We start from the raw sequence: 20,081 nt of genomic DNA, 5'->3' as shown, positions 1-20,081 counted from the left end.
ATATTACCCATAGATAGTACTAGTGAATCAAACTTGATGTGCAAATACCATACAGACTATACAGTCGTGCTTGTAGTAATCTTTCGATAGCAGACTTTAAAGGACATGACTTCCAAGCCACCAAGCTGTTCTGTGCAAAAAAAGACTTGCCTCTTTATCAGTTGCTACTAGGATGTTTTTATGTTTGATAATCAAGTAACTACAATTAATCAAAAAAGTTACATCACAAACTAAAACTTAAAAGTTAAAGAACCTAAACATAATTTGTTAATCAAGCGTCTTATTATTCTAACAGTCCTCAAATTAAAGCAGCAATGTGTGTAACAAATGGACCCACAGAAATTGATGTTTTATTTTTGGAATCAGTGCACCATCCAAATACCATTGTCTTGTGAAATTGTAAATATCAGTTAGGTAGCTTACGTTTTGGTGTATCTCACGAGTGTCTATAACTCACCACAAACATTATGGTGGGTATTTGTAGAAGTAGAAACTGTCAGACATTTATACACTGGACACTAGGGATGGACTTAAATGTTTGCTTTTTTCCTCAAAGAGCATACTTTTCAAAGTGGTTTTATCAGCTTTTACACACCCAAGCTCCTATGAACGTTACACAACACCTGTTCGACTAATGTGGTTGTGAGTTTAGTTTCTCAGGTTAAACACCATCCCTAATAAACCAATGGTTATTTTGTCTAATTCTATATGAAACTTGAACTTGCCCATTTATGACACTGCCCACGTGTTAGCAAAGGACAAGTCTTTGATTTGTACACATTTAGATCTCCCCTACCAGCTACCATCGCAAATCTCTCACAACTAAATTGCTCATGATAAATTGCCTTGCCTGGGCAAGGTGTTGGGCGTAACTAGTTCATTTGCATATGATGGGTGTGATAATTTAGGATTACAGAGAATTGGTAAACAATTGTCAACAAATTCATTGGAATGCGAAAAGTCGGATAAGTATAGTTAGAAAAGAAGGGGCACCAATATCCCTCCTTTTCAAGCCATTTTTGGTGACTATTTTCCGAGAAAGACCCTAAATATGCAACCGCTTCAACAATATGGAGTCGATCTCCCATATGCCCAGCATGTTCCACAGACATGCTCTGTTGACCATGTCAAACGCAGCGGCGAAATGAACATACACAAGCAAACTGAGAATCCTTTTATTGAGAGCTCCCAAAGCCAAAATTGTGAAGGCCAGCACAGTCTTCTGTGCCAAGGTGTTTCCAAAATCATGTTTTGGTGAACTCTAATAGTTGTTTTTTTTAACAGACCACACTAGCAGTTTTTAAAGTGCTACTTTTGTAAACAGGCAAGCAGTGTGATCATCCTGTAGCTGCTTGGCTCAGAGGTTAGACTTGTTTATACGTTGAATAGAACATGACATTCTCAAAAATGTGGGATTTTATACAATATCTATTTGTGTAACGGATGCTTCACAAATCTACTTGTCCTGTAAAAAACCTGCTTTCCCCATTTGGTGCCATGAAATGAGGTGGCAAATTACGGCAGTGTTCTGATATCAGAGCATTGCCAATAGCCTGTATCATTATACCAGGGCTCACTTGTCCTTGCAGGACAGTGCCCCTCTACACCCGACACTTGCAGCATCCGGGGCTTGCTGTCTCCTGCTCCAAGGGATCTTCAGGCTCTGAGTAGCTCCGGCCTCCAGCACTTCATCCTGCCAAGAACTGTCTCCTCTCTGCTGCTCCAGCGACGTGGGACTCTGTTCCAGGATTGCTGATTGGGCCTCACTGCACCTTACTGTGCCTGCTGCCAGTGGGTTGCTTGTGGGGGCTGTGACTGCTTCCGCTGACTCTCCTGACTGCTGAGGGCCACCCCAGACCCCCTCCAAGGATTGAGTCCCCTGAACCTTGCTCGTCTTCTTCAGCCATGCAACACTTCTTTGCCTTCTCTTGCATTTGCCAAGGCTTGTTGGTGGTTCTAACAACTGACCTTCTGCGACCTGGCGACCGACGTGGGGCACCATCTGCACTGCTCTAAGGACTCCCCTGCAGCTCCTGGAATCCACAACTTGTCTTCTTCCTCCGTCGGCCGGGATCTTCATCCACAGAAGGGTGTGTGGTGGATCTGGCCCTGACTGGACACTCCATCGTGGACTAGACTCTGTCCCATTCTTTTGTAGGTCCTCTTCTGCCAGAATCCACCTTTGGTTTCTTCTAGTCTGGTCCTGTTCTTGCACAGTCCATTTTCTAAGTCCTCTTGTTAGTCCTTGGGAAGATCAGGTACTTACCTCTGCTCTCCTGGTCGCCGAGGGTCACTTAGGTACTCACCTCTTTATTCTTTCTGCTTCCCTCTAACGACTCCATATACTTGGGTGGGGGACTTTACTTCGCATTCCACTATTTTTGTGCGCGCTTTATTACAACATTCCTGCCAGTCTGACCAGCAGGAACGTAATCGGGCAGCAGGAATAGTGCTACGGGTATAGCACCCAGCTCCCTTAAAGGAGCTGAGTGCTTTCTTGTAGCACAGAGAGGGCCGACTAGCACCCTCGAAATGTGCAATGTTTGCAAAGCAGACAGTGCGCATTTCGATAGTGCCAGGCAGGGATGCCGACGGGCAGTGCAGGGGGCCCCCCTGCGGCCCCTAGGACACACCGCCAGTCGTTCCATGGCGGTAAAACTGCCACGGAAAGGCTGGCAGTGAGGGGAGTTGTAATCAGCCAAGCCGCGCTCAGTTAAGCACCGCCTGTCTAGTTACAACTCTGACCGCTGTCATGCCGTCAGGAACCATGGGCCAGATGTAGCAAGTCGGCAATTTGCGACTTGCAAATTGCGAGTCCCTGCGACTCGCAATTTGCAAGTCGCAAATTGCTATGCAGTACGGTGTCTCAGACACCGACTGCGACTCGCAATGGGGTCGCAATGACCCACCTCATGAATATTCATGAGGTGGGTCGCAAATTGCGGCCCCATTGCGAGTATAGGCACTCGCTAACATGGAGGCCTGCTGTCGTCAGCAGACCTCCATGTTCGCTACCTGCTTTTCAATAAAGCAGTTTTTTTTTTTTTGAAGTGTAGCCCGTTTTCCTAACAGGAAAACGAGCTGCACTTCCAAAAAACCGAAACCTTTAGTTTCGGTTTTTTTCAGGGCAGGGAGTGGTCCCTCGGACCACTCCCTGCCCTGAAAAAATAATTTGGGGTCCAGTCACAAACTGGAAGGGGTCCCATGGGGACCCCTTCCAATTTGCGAGTGGGTTACCATTCACTTGAAGTGGATGGTAACTGCGACTCCATTTGCGACCGCGTACGCGGTCGCAAATGGAATTGCATCCCACTGCGAGTCGCAAATAGGAAGGGAACACCCCTTCCTATTTGCGAGTCGGAAATGCATTTTGCGAGTCGGAGCTGACTCGCAAAATGCATTTCTGAATGGCAAAGTGGCTTTTGCGCCTCGAAAACGGCGATTTTTGCCGTTTGCGAGGCGCAAACACTTTGCTACATCTGGCCCCATGTTCCCAGTGGAGATGGCGGGTCCGCCCACTAGGGTTGTAATTGGGCGGCCGGACCTGTAGGAGTGTAGCGGTCTGACTGTCGATGCAATTGGAGCGGTCATTGGACCGCCACACTTGTAATCAGGCCCTTAGTAACATTCACGCCTTTACCATCAAAGAACCCTTTCTTCAGTTCAGGTCAGACAGTGTAACACTTTGGACTAATCCAAAGTTTATTCCTAAGGTGCCATCAGACTTCCACCTGAATGAACCAGTGGTTCGACAAACATTCTTCCTAAATCCTCAAACAGTTGAGGACAAATCTGTGTATTCTCTATATGTCAATCGATGCATAAAGTTTTACTTACACAAGAACCATCAGTCTCGTAAAGCAGACCAATTGTTTCTAGCATATGGTGGTATCAGCAAAGGTCTTTCAGTAACTAAACAAAACATTGCCAGGTTGATTGTATCAACTATACAATTTTGTCAAGGACAGGCAGGAAAGTCATTGCAGGACTAACTCAAGGCCAATTCAACCAAGGCTGTTTCCATATCTACAGCTCTTTTTGCTGGAGTATCTCTCCAGCTTATCTGCCGAGCAGCAACGTGGTCCAGCAGGCACACATTCACAAAGCATTATTGCCTGGATGAGACTCATAAAACTGATGTAGCTGTGGGACAGGCAGTGTTAAGAAATCTGTTTCAATAAGGTGAGCATCTTTTCCTTTTTCCCCACTCTCCAATAAATGTATGGTAACATGGTAGGATTCTTCTTCTTCTCTTGCTTGTTCTGATTCAAGCATGTGAATCTATGAAAGATGCAATACTGGGGATGAAAATTAGTTACTTATCTATAACTGTGGTTCTCCAGTATTGGTATCTTTCATAGATTCACATGCGGTCCACCCTCCTCTCCTTAGAGGCTCCCCTCATACAAAGAGATTATTGATTCACACTTGTGCTTGAAAATCTGAGGGAATCAGCTCTTATTGGGGTGTTCTAGAAGGTGCTGTCCCCTGATTGGCTAAAGTTTGTGGTTTTGTCCTTTTTTGAAAAAAGGAACATAGATAGTCTATGAAACCTATGGTTCAATGCCAGCCTATTTCAGTAATACACATTGCTTTATTATAGTACTGTGGGACTCCCACTTCGAAGACAGGGAATGATTCAAGCATGTGAATCTATGAAAGTTACCAATACTGGAGAACCAGTTTCAGGTAACTAATTTTCTTATACATTCTACTTGGACTTTGTTGAATCTTGCTGAAACAATCAATCAATATAAAGAGTCCTGTTAAACATTGTCTAATGTTTAGAAAAAAATAATTGGAAAAATCAAGATATCACATTATACTGAATATTAAACAATTTATATGAGGAAGCTGAAGTATTATCAGGTCAGCCCCAGGCAGGAATAGTACATTTAACCCCTTCAAAGTTCATCACATTCCCTACTGTTGCTTACACTACAGTAGGAACAGGAAATTGAATCCCCTCCTAAGTACAATTATTTCCCTACTTTTGTTTAGACTAGAGTGGGAATAGGGAATCTAACTCTTCCAAAGTCCAGCACTTTCCCTACTATTGATTAGACTGGAGTGGGAATAGTAAATTTAACCCCTCCAAAGTTCAACACTTTCCATACTGTTTCTTTAGATTGAAGTGGGAATAGTAAGTGTAACCCCTATCCTAAGTCTAACATATTCCCTTCTGTTACTTAAACTGGAGTGGCAAAAGCATTGCTAATCTTTCCGGAGTCTAACATTTTCATAATATTGGCTAACAAGAATTCAAATTATTATTTATTTTTTATTTTTAATATTGTTTGTTTTTACTTTTTACTTTTTCTATGTTTATATTATTTTTAATGATTGTGTTATTACGGTTTTAATATTTTTATTATATATTGGCAAAATTAATATCTTTGGTTATTGAATTGTTTGTATTTTTATGTTTTTATTTGTGATTGTATTTTCCATAAGCTACAGGTATAATATAAATATGCTTTTCATAGTATTAAATTTAAAATATTAAAACTAAAATTAACATATGATGTAAAATAAATACTGTAATTATGTCATACTCTATATGTATATAAATACACACACATATGGGTGTGTTTATATAACTAGAAATCTATATATAGTAATAATTAATGGAGTGTACTTACGATAAATTATATTCATTTTATATAATATTTAACATTTACTCATTTACTATTTTAATTCATACACACAAATATATAGTTGAAAACAATATCTTTGTACGTTTTTGACAGTATTACTGTCCACAATATTTTTGTCATTTCCATTGTAAGTATATGAGTATGGTATTGTGGTAAATTATATTTTTGAAACAATCTTTTTGTCAACGATATTTACAACAATATTGTGTTATTGAACCAGTTCCGCAGAGCATTATTGGAGAGTCTAATGAGGGGAAGGGTCTATCTTCCTACACATCTTCTGTCACATAGACAAGAGAATGAAAATAACATACAAAAATGACATGGGGAAAAGAGTACACTACTAGTGAAATTTCAGCATCTGTCCTTTAAGCCTCATGTGTCCACCAATGAGTAATATTACACCATTGGGCCATTTTTGACTACAATTATACCCGACACGTATGTATGCGCTTTTGTACACTCCCTTTCGAATTATGACATTGTGGATAACCATGAATAAACACTGTTCCTAAACTCTTCTTAGGCACATTTAAAAAATGCGTAGCTTTATTTAATACCAATTGACATTAATTGGACGTAATTGTATAAATCAATGCATGGCTGGTTAGCACTGGAAAATAATCATAAGTATATTTTTTTCCCACAAGTCTAACTTGCAAATCAACATTTATAAAGGCCCACCCATTACCATCCCGAGCAATATTTCTAAAAGTGCAGTACCAAATATTTTTCCCTTCACATCTGGTTCTGCTGGACACATGGCTCTTTTACACAAGCTTGGACAATGATATAGACCTCCCAGTCAAGGTTATATAGTCCATCGTCTCCTAAGAGCTTCAGTGTTAAACTAAATACATACATAAATATCCTGTTTGAATCCTCCTTTGGAGTCCTTTCCATCTAACGTGGGCCCTCTTTCGTGCATAATGGTTAGCTCACATCACATACAACAATAAATGGATGGCCTGTAGTAGTTTTGAAGACTCCTTGTAGAACCTTTGTAGCCGATTGATGACTCAATATGTTCATTTTTAATGTGTTTCCAGGTGATATAACTATATTGGTTCAATAGATATGTTTTGCTATCATCTTATCAAGTCTTAGACGTATAACTCAATATTATTGTATTAATATTCTGTTTTCAGTAAATAACATTTTATACATGTATTCTTAACTTGACTTTTATGAAGTGCCCTGACGTCCATCCAACTGCATTCTTGCCAAGGAACAGAATTTAATACCTACTTCTGCATGCTGCTTTGGCAAAACCTATTCATGCTTGGCTCACTGTTCCCCTTCTCAGTAATGAAACCTATTGGGTTCAAACCCACTCAGTAACCTTCTCCAATAGCCACTTGTACCTTTCTATGAAGGACGGTTAATACATATTCATTCATAGGTGTTCTCTGCCCCTTCTTCTACCAATACCCACTAATATTGGCTCCTAACCTGGCACACCCCAATTCCCCCAACAATATCCACTTGTGCCTTTGCCAGCACCTATTCTATATCTTCCTCCAGCAATAAATGTTAATATTTGTAAAAGAAAAGAAAAACTACTCAGTAATATCCACTCATGTCTACAAATGCTGCTGCTCTCCAATCAACACCACTCACGCCTGTACCAACCTGTTACTCACACTAGCAACACCCACTTGTGTTTCAAACTGCTCCTCCCCCAGTGTTACTCAATCATGTCTTTACTAAATGTTGTCAGTCTACAGCAAAATCTAATCAGGGATGTCTTGAAAGGCTGAATCTGTCAGATTGTCAGCATTACCACTGACTTGGTAAATGATTTGCATTTAAATTCACTGTATGTAAATTTCCTTTATGTGGAGATCCTGGAATGCTTGCATGGATTCAACACTTCCGGCCCTATATTAGACATCCCTATTACAGCCTACCTCTAACCCTCCCTAGAACGGTCCTCACTCGCAATAGACCAAATCCGTCATTTCCTTAAAATCTATTCGTGAATTAGTCTGACAAAATCATTTCAGCAAAGTCTGGGTGAAAACTTGCTTGATCCACTCCCAACACACTCCTGTGTGCAACAAATCCTCTCCTTCCCACAGCAATACCAACTTACAGTGCCACCCACTAAACCTCACTTATGCCTGGCCTAGTCTCTAACCTGACTCCAGCATCCCATACACATGCCTTGACCAGCCCCTCATCCAAAAGCAACAGAGGTAACAGAAGTGGATGGGTTGATCATTAAAGATGGGCTCACCTGCGTTCTGCCAGCATCCTGGACCATATACGAGGGCAGCCCCAGACTCAAGGCGAGGGCTTGCAGCTCCATCAGATGAGCAGTGGTGGATCCCTGAAGAACAACTTTCTTGGCCCTTTAAAACAAAAACAAAAACATCTGTCCAGGTCAATGCTTGCCTTCCATGATTAGTTTAATTAGTCACACAACTAGCTACTGATGGAGTCTTGCCACTATGTATGCTGAGATGTGTCTGAATTTCAACAGAATAAATGTCCTTCAGAATAAGAGGGGGACTAAAAAGTTGCAAAGCAGAGGTAATGGAGGATCTCCAGTTACCTGTAACAATCAGTAGTCTGTGCATGCACAGACACAAAGAATGAGCTCTAATGTCGCTATACATGACTCCTCTGTTACGTTTCAGCCCTATAGCGTTGAAGCTGTATATTAGCTTTCCATGCATAAGGTTTTTTTTCTCACAATCCTAGCAAAATTTCTGTCTGAGCCAAGGCACCTGTCAGGAAGCCAAGGTTGTTCTTGCCAGCACAACACACCCAGCTATTCTCAGGTGTGTGGCATTTGGATCTCAAGGCCGGAAATCAAAATTACTAAACATCAGAAAAAAAACAGATTAATTTGAAAAGAAAGTTAGTTAGTCATACAGAAACAAATCACACATATGAATACTACCAAAATATCTGGGAGAAAGCAGTATTTGAAAATGTAGACATATTTTGGATTTAGCAGAGGGAAGGATTTTACCCGAGTGTCCCAGAGTTGTCCTGCGTTTGGGCCTCACCTTCGTTGACCCTGCAGCTTGGACCACCACTTTATCAGTATATAGTGAAAATCAGGGTAATTCATGGGCACTGATGGCACATTTGGCCACTTTGGGATTGTTCTGAGCCCTCTCACATCCGAAAAAAACAGAAACCATTCTGTAACTGTCATCACTGCACTTAGTACGGCATTACAATATAAGATATAGGAGGCTTTGGTTTGTCGCTTGGCCCCTTACCCAAGATAAGCTCAGAAACCCTTTCTCCTAGAAGTCTGTATACCTCATGCTCGTCTTCACTAATATCTGGGTTACTTGTGCCTCAATCCTACTGTGTTTTATGCTATTATACAGTTTGAATAAATGTTGTGAAGGCGTTTGCTACCTACACACAGAAGAATTACACATAAATAAAGCAGCCCTACATAAACCAACGCTGTGCGACATCAATTTGATTCTGTGTTGAGCGATATTGTAAATAACTCAATGTAGCGTCATGGACTATATCAAGAAATATACAAAATTTGGTATCGATCATGAAGAAAGCAATAACTTTGTTTGGTAATAATTTATTTTTTTCAGCTCTTTCATGATCATTTGTAACAACTATAAGAGCAAGCTGTGTGAATGTCCACTGTAGGCTGCACAACAATAAAACCGTACAGGTGGGGGCCGGGGGTTAGTGGCCGAGGCGTCAAGATGCCGGTCGCACTGTAAAAGTGCTCCAGACCCCTTCGTCAATCGTCCTCGCTAAAGACCTGATAACCCTGTTTTTTTAAACACTTATAGCACCTTGGGCACTCCGAGGTGATCCGGAGCACCGATCGACTGGTGCAACCACCAAGGCAGAGTGCTCAAAAGGTAGAATACTGAGGATTGGGCCGTCCCCCAAAATGGCAGCCGCCACCGAGTGCGGCTGGGGTCAGGCCATCTATTGTGTGAACCGGCCAAGGGAGCAGTGAGCGGAAGCTGCCTGTCGAGGCAGCTTCGAGGGCCAGTCTGGCTCAGAGGCCTGGGTGCTGGTGGTGGGGCCCGTTGTGGGACTGGTCAGGGAGGGGGGGGGGGGGAGAGGAGGGGTTGGGGAAATCAAAGGGGCAGGGGGCGTGTGGAGGAGGATGGTGCCTTCTCCCAGGTCATTGCAGTGAAGGAGAGTGACCTCAATTCTGCATGTTGGAGCAGCATTAAGAGTCTGACGGGGCCCAGGAGGCCTGGACCTGATAAGACCAGTGGCCCCTGTGGCGGCTGCCACTCAATTTGAAGCTCCGCAGCGGCCCCAGTGCGCGGAGGAGGCCCTGTCCGGTCACCGTGTGGCCCAGCTGGAGAGCAGCAAGTGATCTGGCGCCTGCCGAGGCGGCATCAACAGCCTGGCAGGCTGGGGGATGGGGCATTGGTGAGCCCTAAAGCGGAGCAGACTTAGAGGAGGGACGCGCTCGGACCCTGAGGTGACACTGAGTGAACCTGTGGAGGAGGTAGGAAGAAGGAGTGTGCGGTGAGGGGGGACTTGACCCGCTGCTTGAGAGAGTACGGAGTCTCCCCTTCCTGCGTGATCTGGCTGGGGCCACGGAGGGGGTCCACCTGCCCGCTTGAGAATCCGCACTGGAGGCGGTGGCACCTGTTAGACTGGGAAAGACATCTGGAAGTGGTCCAGTTAGGATCCTTTCCAGAATTAATGGATATAGCCACCTTTGTGGTGCCTCCCAAGACACAGCTGCCAACACGATCAAGCGCGGATTACAGGCCAATCTCACTTATCAATAGTGAGATCAAAATCTATGCCAAAATTCTTGCGACCCGTCTTAAGAGGGTCCTGCCATTGCTAATTCACCCTGACCAATGCGGCTTTATGACTAACCGGAGTACAAGTCATTGTATGTGTCGTCTCTATGTCGCGCTGGCATGGCGTCACTGCATTCCCTCCGATCTGGCGCTTCTATTTGTTGATTTCGAAAAGGCTTTCGATATGGTGGACTGGGAATACTTACGACAGGTGCTAACCCGTGCGGGCATGGGACCACGATTTTGCAGGATGTTCTATGCCTTCTACATAAACCCAGTGGCCCAAGTTTGGGTTAATGGCACTCTGTTCTTTGTCTTCCCATTCGTCGAGGAACACATCAGAGCTGCCCCTTATCCCCTCTTCTATTTGCTCTGGCCATTGAGCCTCTAGCTTGCTTGGTGAGGATAGGCCCAGTATACCGCGGTTGGAACTGGGACCACACTTATGGTTATCGTGTAGCACTGTGTGCAGATGACATCATCCTATACATGGCAAACCGTAGTGAGACTGGTCCGCGTAGACTTCACCTTCTGCACTGCTTCGAGGAGGCGTCAGGCCTACGAATGAACCCAGCTAAATCTGTGCTGGTGCCATTGGCGCCTTCGCAGGACTGCTATGCTTGGCAAGATAAGGTGCCTATCCGTCGTTTGAGTTTTAAATACCTGGGTATCTGGGTGGCTCGCCTCCCCGAGCTGCCATGGACCCTGAAAATGGCCCAGCAGACCTCCCCCAGGGCATGGTATTTGGCTGAAAGAATCGCCAGCCCTGCATGGATTCTGAAGGTGGGATTTGATGGGTATCTCACTTCTGGGAGATGTGTGGAGGGGGGGGTCCATGAGAACCTTTCAGGACCTGCAAACCACCCATCAACTTGCCCACACACAGTTTTATAAATACCTTCAGCTTGGTCACGCCCTTCATACACACCTGCTACACGCTGCCGTAACATAGCCCGCTGGAGGCCAAGTTGCTTTTGGGGGCTCTAGGGAAAGGGGGGTGTATCCCAATTATGTAGAAATGTTAATTAACAATGCTCCTGGTGACGTGGTTCACCTTAAAGACCGCTGGGAAGGCTGGTTGGGTCCTTTGGAGGAAAGAGACTGGCAAGGACAAGGAAAAACAAGCCCCTAATGGATGGATGGGGGAAAACTGCAATATATACAAGTAAGAAAGTCTGGTTCCTTTTCTTCTGTTGTGTAACCATAGAAAGAGTCATTAGAAAATGGGCAAAGAAAATATAAAACATGGGGGGCTCATTTAGCGGGGTGAAGCAACATGACTGGTTTTGGGGTCGTCCAGAGCTGCCACCAGGAGCCGAGATAAATGCTGTTTCGTGAAGCTATTCCCTCACATGGACGGTTCAACAGGGCCCACATGAGCTGTTTCTGAGTTAAATGTCAATTGGAGCGAATACTGTAGGACGGTTTCTGGTTTAACTATAGTCAGCGCCTTCGAGGCTGAGGAAATAGGTCCAGTTATAAGCACTGCTCTGGCCCTAGAGCATAAACCACAGGTACTCCAGAGTGAATCAGCCCACTGGATTGAGGGAACTGATATTTTATATCATTTATTTATTCGTTGATCTTAAAGAAAGATGGATCTAGAAGAACGTCGGCGCATGATTCAAAACAAAAAACAAGGCTGTACCAGTGTTACAAACGCTTTTGTGGTGAAGGTTGACTAGGATAATGTTGGCCATTAGAGAATAAACCAGAGAATCTGAGATCAGTTAGCATTTTTTCTGTGGTGCCTTACATATAAACTGTATGTCTTTTTTTTTCTTACATGCCAAGGCATTTATCCCAGCTGCTGATAAAAAATAGACATACACATATGGGAATGCTACAGAACCTAAATGAATGGAGAACAGAGTGAGTGAACACACAGAATAAGAGAATGAGTTGAGGCTGTGCATCTGCTGGAGGGTCTGCTCCAAAGTTAAAACAAAAACACAGAACAGCCTGTAGAATGGAGTATTAGATCACTACAGCTGACTACCATCAGACAGACAAAGAGACCACAAACCTCAATTTAATCTTGACTCAATTCAAGTTGCTGCACCTGGGGAAAATCAACCAATAAACCTCACAAATGCCTTCATTTTTGAACCTCTGCGAGATGTGTCCGACATAAGCTCTGTTCATAGTAGCCCTGATGCCAACTTACCCGTGTTCGTCCCATCTACAAACTTTCTCTCGATGTTTGGCTTCTTCCTGCATCAGCTGGTATAGGCCGACGGCAGCGTGTCCCACCTGAGCTGCTATCTGAAACACAGCACATAAAGGAAGTCAGCTAAGCCTTCCATGAAGTGGTCTCAAAAGATGCAACATGGTTGACTCGGATACTGTGCCCAGTACATAATGTCTACTGTCTTAGCTCAACAATTTCTGCTTTGTGACCTAGCAGAAGAACTCTCTGGGTAATGGGCACTTCATGGAAATACACTACAGGCAGTTTCTCAGCAACCTCAGAAAAATTCCAGCATAGAAGGCATATGATGCCGGTTCAAAAGATCTAGGCCTTGGGTGGGAAGCAGCCAAGAACTGCTTGCAGTCTGCTGTAAGCGCCATGCGTAACGCGGATAACAGGCACCAAAGAGAGAAGCAACCTCTTCAAAAATCGTATAAAATTCAACAATGTGAGGAAAAAACATCCACTCCAGGAAGAGGTGACATCTAAAGAAAAAAGGCTGCACTGCTCAAAAGGCGAACCATAGGAAAACCAATCGCCGCATTAAGCCTGACAGGTGGAAAAACAGGGAATGCATGTGGCAGTTGGTGAGGAGCTTATGTGGTGGTTCATGCTCATGCAGATGTGCTCCAAACTATTTAAAGTGACATCAATCTTTGGAAGAAGCTTTGAATGATTCTGCTTACCAATGAAGGTAGTTCCCGACTGCCTGCAAGGAGCGGGAAAAAAGAGTACTTTCCCTAGATGAGCTATCTGTCCGAACAAATATTTGTCCCTGTGAAAACCACAGGTTTCAGGGAAGCTAGGTATGGTATGTTGTGTTATGATGATTTGTGGAGTGCTTAGTAACCAATAAACGTTTTTGGTGCTGACTATTAAACTTGCAATGTTAAATTATTTCAGGAACTTTTTAGCAATTTGCAAAATATCATATTTTTCTACATTCATACTGAAATCTGAGGGACTTCTGGAGAGCGGCTGCTTGTATCATAAAATCGCAGGCACCAGTAAAGTACATGTGGTTCCGACATCACAGCTATGCATTCACGTACTGCACCAGGTCCAAATAAGGACAACTAGGGTAACTGAGTCATGCAGAAAGCAGAGAGGAACCAACATAAAAATGACATTGCGAGAATCCTGGAGTGCAGAATCTAGAAGTGAAAAAGCTTCAGACAAAGCCTCATCTGTGGCTTGCTGTAGGAAGTTGGCTCTGTATGTGCTATTTCAAAGTAAGGAATAGCATGCACAGAGTCCAAGGGTTCCCCTTAGAGGTAAAATAGTGGTAAAAATAGATAATACTAATGCTCTATTTTGTGGTAGTGTGGTCGAGCAGTAGGCTTATCCAAGGAGTAGTGTTAAGCATTTGTTGCACATACACATAGACAATAAATGAGGTACACACACTCAGAGACAAATCCAGCCAATAGGTTTTTATATAGAAAAATATCTTTTCTTAGTTTATTTTAAGAACCACAGGTTCAAATTCTACATGTAATATCTCATTCGAAAGGTATTGCAGGTAAGTACTTTAGGAACTTCAAATCATCAAAATTGCATGTATACTTTTCAAGTTATTGACAAATAGCTGTTTTAAAAGTGGACACTTAGTGCAATTTTCACAGTTCCTAGGGGAGGTAAGTATTTGTTAGTTTTACCAGGTAAGTAAGACACTTACAGGGTTCAGTTCTTGGTCCAAGGTAGCCCACCGTTGGGGGTTCAGAGCAACCCCAAAGTCACCACACCAGCAGCTCAGGGCCGGTCAGGTGCAGAGTTCAAAGTGGTGCCCAAAACACATAGGCTAGAATGGAGAGAAGGGGGTGCCCCGGTTCCGGTCTGCTTGCAGGTAAGTACCCGCGTCTTCGGAGGGCAGACCAGGGGGGTTGTGTAGGGCACCGGGGGGGACACAAGCCCACACAGAAATTTCACCCTCAGCAGCGCGGGGGCGGCCGGGTGCAGTGTAGAAACAAGCGTCGGGTTTGTAATGGAAGTCAAGGGGAGATCTAGGGATCTCTTCAGCGCTGCAGGCAGGCAAGGGGGGGGTTCCTCGGGGAATCCTCCACTTGGGCAAGGGAGAGGGACTCCTGGGGGTCACTCCTCCAGTGAAAGTCCGGTCCTTCAGGTCCTGGGGGCTGCGGGTGCAGGGTCTCTCCCAGGTGTCGGGACTTTGGTTTCAAAGAGTCGCGGTCAGGGGAAGCCTCGGGATTCCCTCTGCAGGCGGCGCTGTGGGGGCTCAGGGGGGACAGGTTTTTGTACTCACAGTCTTAGAGTAGTCCTGGGGTCCCTCCTGAGGTGTTGGATCGCCACCAACCGAGTCGGGGTCGCCGGGTGCAGTGTTGCAAGTCTCACGCCTTTTGCGGGGAGCTTGCAGGGTTCTTTAAAGCTGCTGGAAACAAAGTTGCAGCTTTTCTTTGGAGCAGGTCCGCTGTCCTCGGGAGTTTCTTGTCTTTTCGAAGCAGGGGCAGTCCTCAGAGGATGTCGAGGTCGCTGCTCCCTTTGGAAGGCGTCGCTGGAGCAGGATCTTTGGAAGGCAGGAGACAGGCCGGTGAGTTTCTGGAGCCAAGGCAGTTGTCGTCTTCTGGTCTTCCTCTGCAGGGGTTTTTCAGCTAGGCAGTCCTTCTTCTTGTAGTTGCAGGAATCTAATTTTCTAGGGTTCAGGGTAGCCCTTAAATACTAAATTTAAGGGCGTGTTTAGGTCTGGGGGGTTAGTAGCCAATGGCTACTAGCCCTGAGGGTGGGTACACCCTCTTTGTGCCTCCTCCCAAGGGGAGGGGGTCACAATCCTAACCCTATTGGGGGAATCCTCCATCTGCAAGATGGAGGATTTCTAAAAGTCAGAGTCACCTCAGCTCAGGACACCTTAGGGGCTGTCCTGACTGGCCAGTGACTCCTCCTTGTTGCTTTCTTTGTTCCCTCCAGCCTTGCCGCCAAAAGTGGGGGCCGTGGCCGGAGGGGGCGGGCAACTCCACTAAGCTGGAGTGCCCTGCTGGGCTGTGACAAAGGGGTGAGCCTTTGAGGCTCACCGCCAGGTGTTACAGCTCCTGCCTGGGGGAGGTGTTAGCATCTCCACCCAGTGCAGGCTTTGTTACTGGCCTCAGAGTGACAAAGGCACTCTCCCCATGGGGCCAGCAACATGTCTCTGGTGTGGCAGGCTGCTGGAACTAGTCAGCCTCCACAGACAGTCGGTTAAGTTTCAGGGGGCACCTCTAAGGTGCCCTCTGTGGTGTTTTTTACAATAGAATGTACACTGGCATCAGTGTGCATTTATTGTGCTGAGAAGTTTGATACCAAACTTCCCAGTTTTCAGTGTAGCCATTATGGTGCTGTGGAGTTCGTGTTTGACAGACTCCCAGACCATATACTCTTATGGCTACCCTGCACTTACAATGTCTAAGGTTTTGTTTAGACACTGTAGGGGTACCATGCTCATGCACTGGTACCCTCACCTATGGTATAGTGCACCCTGCCTTAGGGCTGTAAGGCCTGCTAGAGGGGTGTCTTACCTATACTGCATAGGCAGTGAGAGGCTGGCATGGCACCCTGAGGGGAGTGCCATGTCGACTTACTCGTTTTGTCCTCACTAGCACACACAAGCTGGCAAGCAGTGTGTCTGTGCAGAGTGAGAGGTCTCCAGGGTGGCATAAGACATGCTGCAGCCCTTAGAGACCTTCCTTGGCATCAGGGCCCTTGGTACTAGAAGTACCAGTTACAAGGGACTTATCTGGATGCCAGGGTCTGCCAATTGTGGATACAAAAGTACAGGTTAGGGAAAGAACACTGGTGCTGGGGCCTGGTTAGCGGCCTCAGCACACTTTCAATTGTAAACATAGCATCAGCAAAGGCAAAAAGTCAGGGGGCAACCATGCCAAGGAGGCATTTCCTTACACAACCCCCCCCCAAACGAAAGAGGATGAGACTAACCTTTCCCAAGAGAGTCTTCATTTTCTAAGTGGAAGAACCTGGAAAGGCCATCTGCATTGGCATGGGCAGTCCCAGGTCTGTGTTCCACTATAAAGTCCATTCCCTGTAGGGAGATGGACCACCTCAACAGTTTAGGATTTTCACCTTTCATTTGCATCAGCCATTTGAGAGGTCTGTGGTCAGTTTGAACTAGGAAGTGAGTCCCAAAGAGGTATGGTCTCAGCTTCTTCAGGGACCAAACCACAGCAAAGGCCTCCCTCTCAATGGCACTCCAACGCTGCTCCCTGGGGAGTAACCTCCTGCTAATGAAAGCAACAGGCTGGTCAAGGCCATCATCATTTGTTTGGGACAAAACTGCCCCTATCCCATGTTCAGAGGCATCAGTCTGCACAATGAACTGCTTAGAATAATCTGGAGCTTTGAGAACTGGTGCTGAGCACATTGCTTGTTTCAGGGTGTCAAAGGCCTGTTGGCAGTCCACAGTCCAGTTCACTTTCTTGGGCATTTTCTTGGAGGTGAGCTCAGTGAGGGCTGTCACAATGGATCCATATCCCTTCACAAACCTCCTGTAGTACCCAGTCAAGCCAAGGAATGCCCTGACTTGAGTCTGGGTTTTTGGAGCTACCCAGTCCAGAATGGTCTGGATCTTGGGTTGGAGTGGCTGAACTTGGCCTCCACCTACAAGGTGGCCCAAGTAAACCACAGTTCCCTGCCCTATCTGGCATTTGGATGCCTTGATAGAGAGGCCTGCAGATTGCAGAGCCTTCAAAACCTTCTTCAGGTGGACCAGGTGATCCTGCCAGGTGGAGCTAAAGACAGCAATATCATCAAGATAAGCTGTGCTAAAGGACTCCAAGCCAGCAAGGACTTGATTCACCAACCTTTGGAAGGTGGCAGGGGCATTCTTTAAACCAAAGGGCATAACAGTAAACTGATAATGCCCATCAGGTGTGGAGAATGCTGTCTTTTCTTTTGCTCCAGGTGCCATTTTTATTTGCCAGTACCCTGCTGTCAAGTCAAAGGTACTTAGAAATTTGGCAGCACCTAATTTATCAATGAGCTCATCAGCTCTTGGAATTGGATGAGCATCTGTCTTGGTGACAGAATTGAGCCCTCTGTAGTCCACACAAAACCTCATCTCTTTCTTTCCATCTGTGGTGTGAGGTTTGGGGACTAAGACCACTGGGCTAGCCCAGGGGCTGTCAGAGCGCTCAATTACTCCCAATTCCAGCATCTTGTGGACTTCCATCTTGATGCTTTCCTTAACATGGTCAGACTGTCTGAAGATTTTGTTCTTGACAGGCATGCTGTCTCCTGTGTCCACATCATGGGTACACAGGTGTGTCTGACCAGGGGTTAGGGAGAAAAGTTCAGGAAACTGTTGTAGGACTCTCCTACAATCAGCCTGCTGTTGGCCAGAGAGGGTGTCTGAGTAGATCACTCCATCTACTGTGCCATCTTTTGGGTCTGATGACAGAAGATCAGGGAGAGGTTCACTCTCTGCCTCCTGATCCTCATCTGTTACCATTAACAGATTCACATCAGCCCTGTCATGGAAGAGCTTAAGGCGGTTCACATGGATCACCCTCTTGGGGCTCCTGCTTGTGCCCAGGTCCACCAGGTAGGTGACCTGACTCTTCCTCTCTAGCACTGGGTAAGGGCCACTCCATTTGTCCTGGAGTGCCCTGGGAGCCACAGGCTCCAGAACCCAGACTTTCTGCCCTGGTTGGAACTCAACCAGTGCAGCCTTTTGGTCATACCAAAACTTCTGGAGTTGTTGGCTGGCCTCAAGGTTTTTGGTTGCCTTTTCCATGTACTCTGCCATTCTAGAGCGAAGGCCAAGTACATAGTCCACTATGTCCTGTTTAGGCTCATGGAGAGGTCTCTCCCAGCCTTCTTTAACAAGGGCAAGTGGTCCCCTTACAGGATGACCAAACAGAAGTTCAAAGGGTGAGAACCCTACTCCCTTCTGTGGTACCTCCCTGTAAGCGAAAAGCAGACATGGCAGGAGGACATCCCATCTCCTTTTGAGTTTTTCTGGGAGCCCCATGATCATGCCCTTTAATGTCTTGTTGAATCTCTCAACTAAGCCATTAGTTTGTGGATGGTAAGGTGTAGTGAATTTATAAGTCACTCCACACTCATTCCACATGTGCTTTAGGTATGCTGACATGAAGTTGGTACCTCTGTCAGACACCACCTCCTTAGGGAAACCCACTCTGGTAAAGATACCAATGAGGGCCTTGGCTACTGCAGGGGCAGTAGTCGACCTAAGGGGAATAGCTTCAGGATACCTGGTAGCATGATCCACTACTACCAGGATATACATATTTCCTGAGGCTGTGGGAGGTTCCAGTGGACCAACTATGTCCACACCCACTCTTTCAAAGGGAACCCCCACCACTGGAAGTGGAATGAGGGGGGCCTTTGGATGCCCACCTGTCTTACCACTGGCTTGACAGGTGGGGCAGGAGAGGCAAAACTCCTTAACCATGTTGGACATATTGGGCCAGTAGAAGTGGTTGACTAACCTCTCCCACGTCTTGGTTTGTCCCAAATGTCCAGCAAGGGGAATGTCATGGGCCAATGTTAGGATGAACTCTCTGAACAGCTGAGGCACTACCACTCTCCTAGTGGCACCAGGTTTGGGGTCTCTGGCCTCAGTGTACAGGAGTCCATCTTCCCAATAGACCCTATGCGTTCCATTTTTCTTGCCTTTGGACTCTTCAGCAGCTTGCTGCCTAAGGCCTTCAAGAGAGGGACAGGTTTCTTGTCCCTTACACAGCTCCTCCCTTGAGGGTCCCCCTGGGCCTAAGAGCTCAACCTGATAAGGTTCAAGCTCCAAAGGCTCAGTTCCCTCAGAGGGCAGAACTTCTTCCTGAGAAGAGAGGTTCCCTTTCTTTTGCTGTGTTGCAGTTGGTTTCCCAACTGACTTTCCTGTTCTCTTGGTAGGCTGGGCCATTTTTCCAGACTCCAGCTCTACTTTTTCACCCTGTGCCTTGCACTGTGCTCTTGTTTTCACACACACCAGTTCAGGGATACCCAGCATTGCTGCATGGGTTTTTAGCTCTACCTCAGCCCATGCTGAGGACTCCAGGTCATTTCCAAGCAGACAGTCCACTGGGATATTTGAGGAGACCACCACCTGCTTCAGGCCATTGACCCCTCCCCATTCTAAAGTAACCATTGCCATGGGATGTACTTTTCTCTGATTGTCAGCGTTGGTGACTGTGTAAGTTTTTCCAGTCAGGTATTGGCCAGGGGAAACCAGTTTCTCTGTCACCATGGTGACACTGGCACCTGTATCCCTCAGGCCCTCTACACTTGTCCCATTAATAAAGAGCTGCTGCCTGTATTTTTGCATGTTAGGCGGCCAGGCAGCTAGTGTGGCTAAATCCACCCCACCCTCAGAGACTAGAGTAGCTTCAGTGTGGACCCTGATTTGCTCTGGGCACACTGTTGATCCCACTTGGAGACTAGCCATTCCAGTGTTACCTGGATTGGAGTTTGGAGTGGAACTTTTCTTGGGACAGGCCTTGT

At 45.9% G+C, this 20,081-nt stretch overlaps 1 protein-coding gene across 1 annotated transcript in view; it reads right to left on the bottom strand.

Annotated features, from left to right (window-relative positions):
• Nucleotides 1-20,081, bottom strand: part of LOC138258847 (probable peptidyl-tRNA hydrolase 2) — a 100,828-nt gene that overhangs the window by 1,095 nt on the left and 79,652 nt on the right. The window contains exons 5-6 of the mRNA XM_069206125.1: nucleotides 12,597-12,694; nucleotides 7,897-8,011 (exon numbers count right to left, since the gene is read on the bottom strand). Coding sequence (XP_069062226.1) covers nucleotides 7,897-8,011; nucleotides 12,597-12,694 — 213 coding nt within the window. The remainder of the gene's footprint in view (nucleotides 1-7,896; nucleotides 8,012-12,596; nucleotides 12,695-20,081) is intronic.

Source organism: Pleurodeles waltl, chromosome 9 (assembly GCF_031143425.1).
Source record: "Pleurodeles waltl isolate 20211129_DDA chromosome 9, aPleWal1.hap1.20221129, whole genome shotgun sequence".
Taxonomy (NCBI): Eukaryota; Metazoa; Chordata; class Amphibia; order Caudata; family Salamandridae; genus Pleurodeles; species Pleurodeles waltl.
The sequence above is the reverse complement of the archived record's forward strand: the minus strand, read 5'-3'. Positions and strand labels throughout refer to the sequence as shown.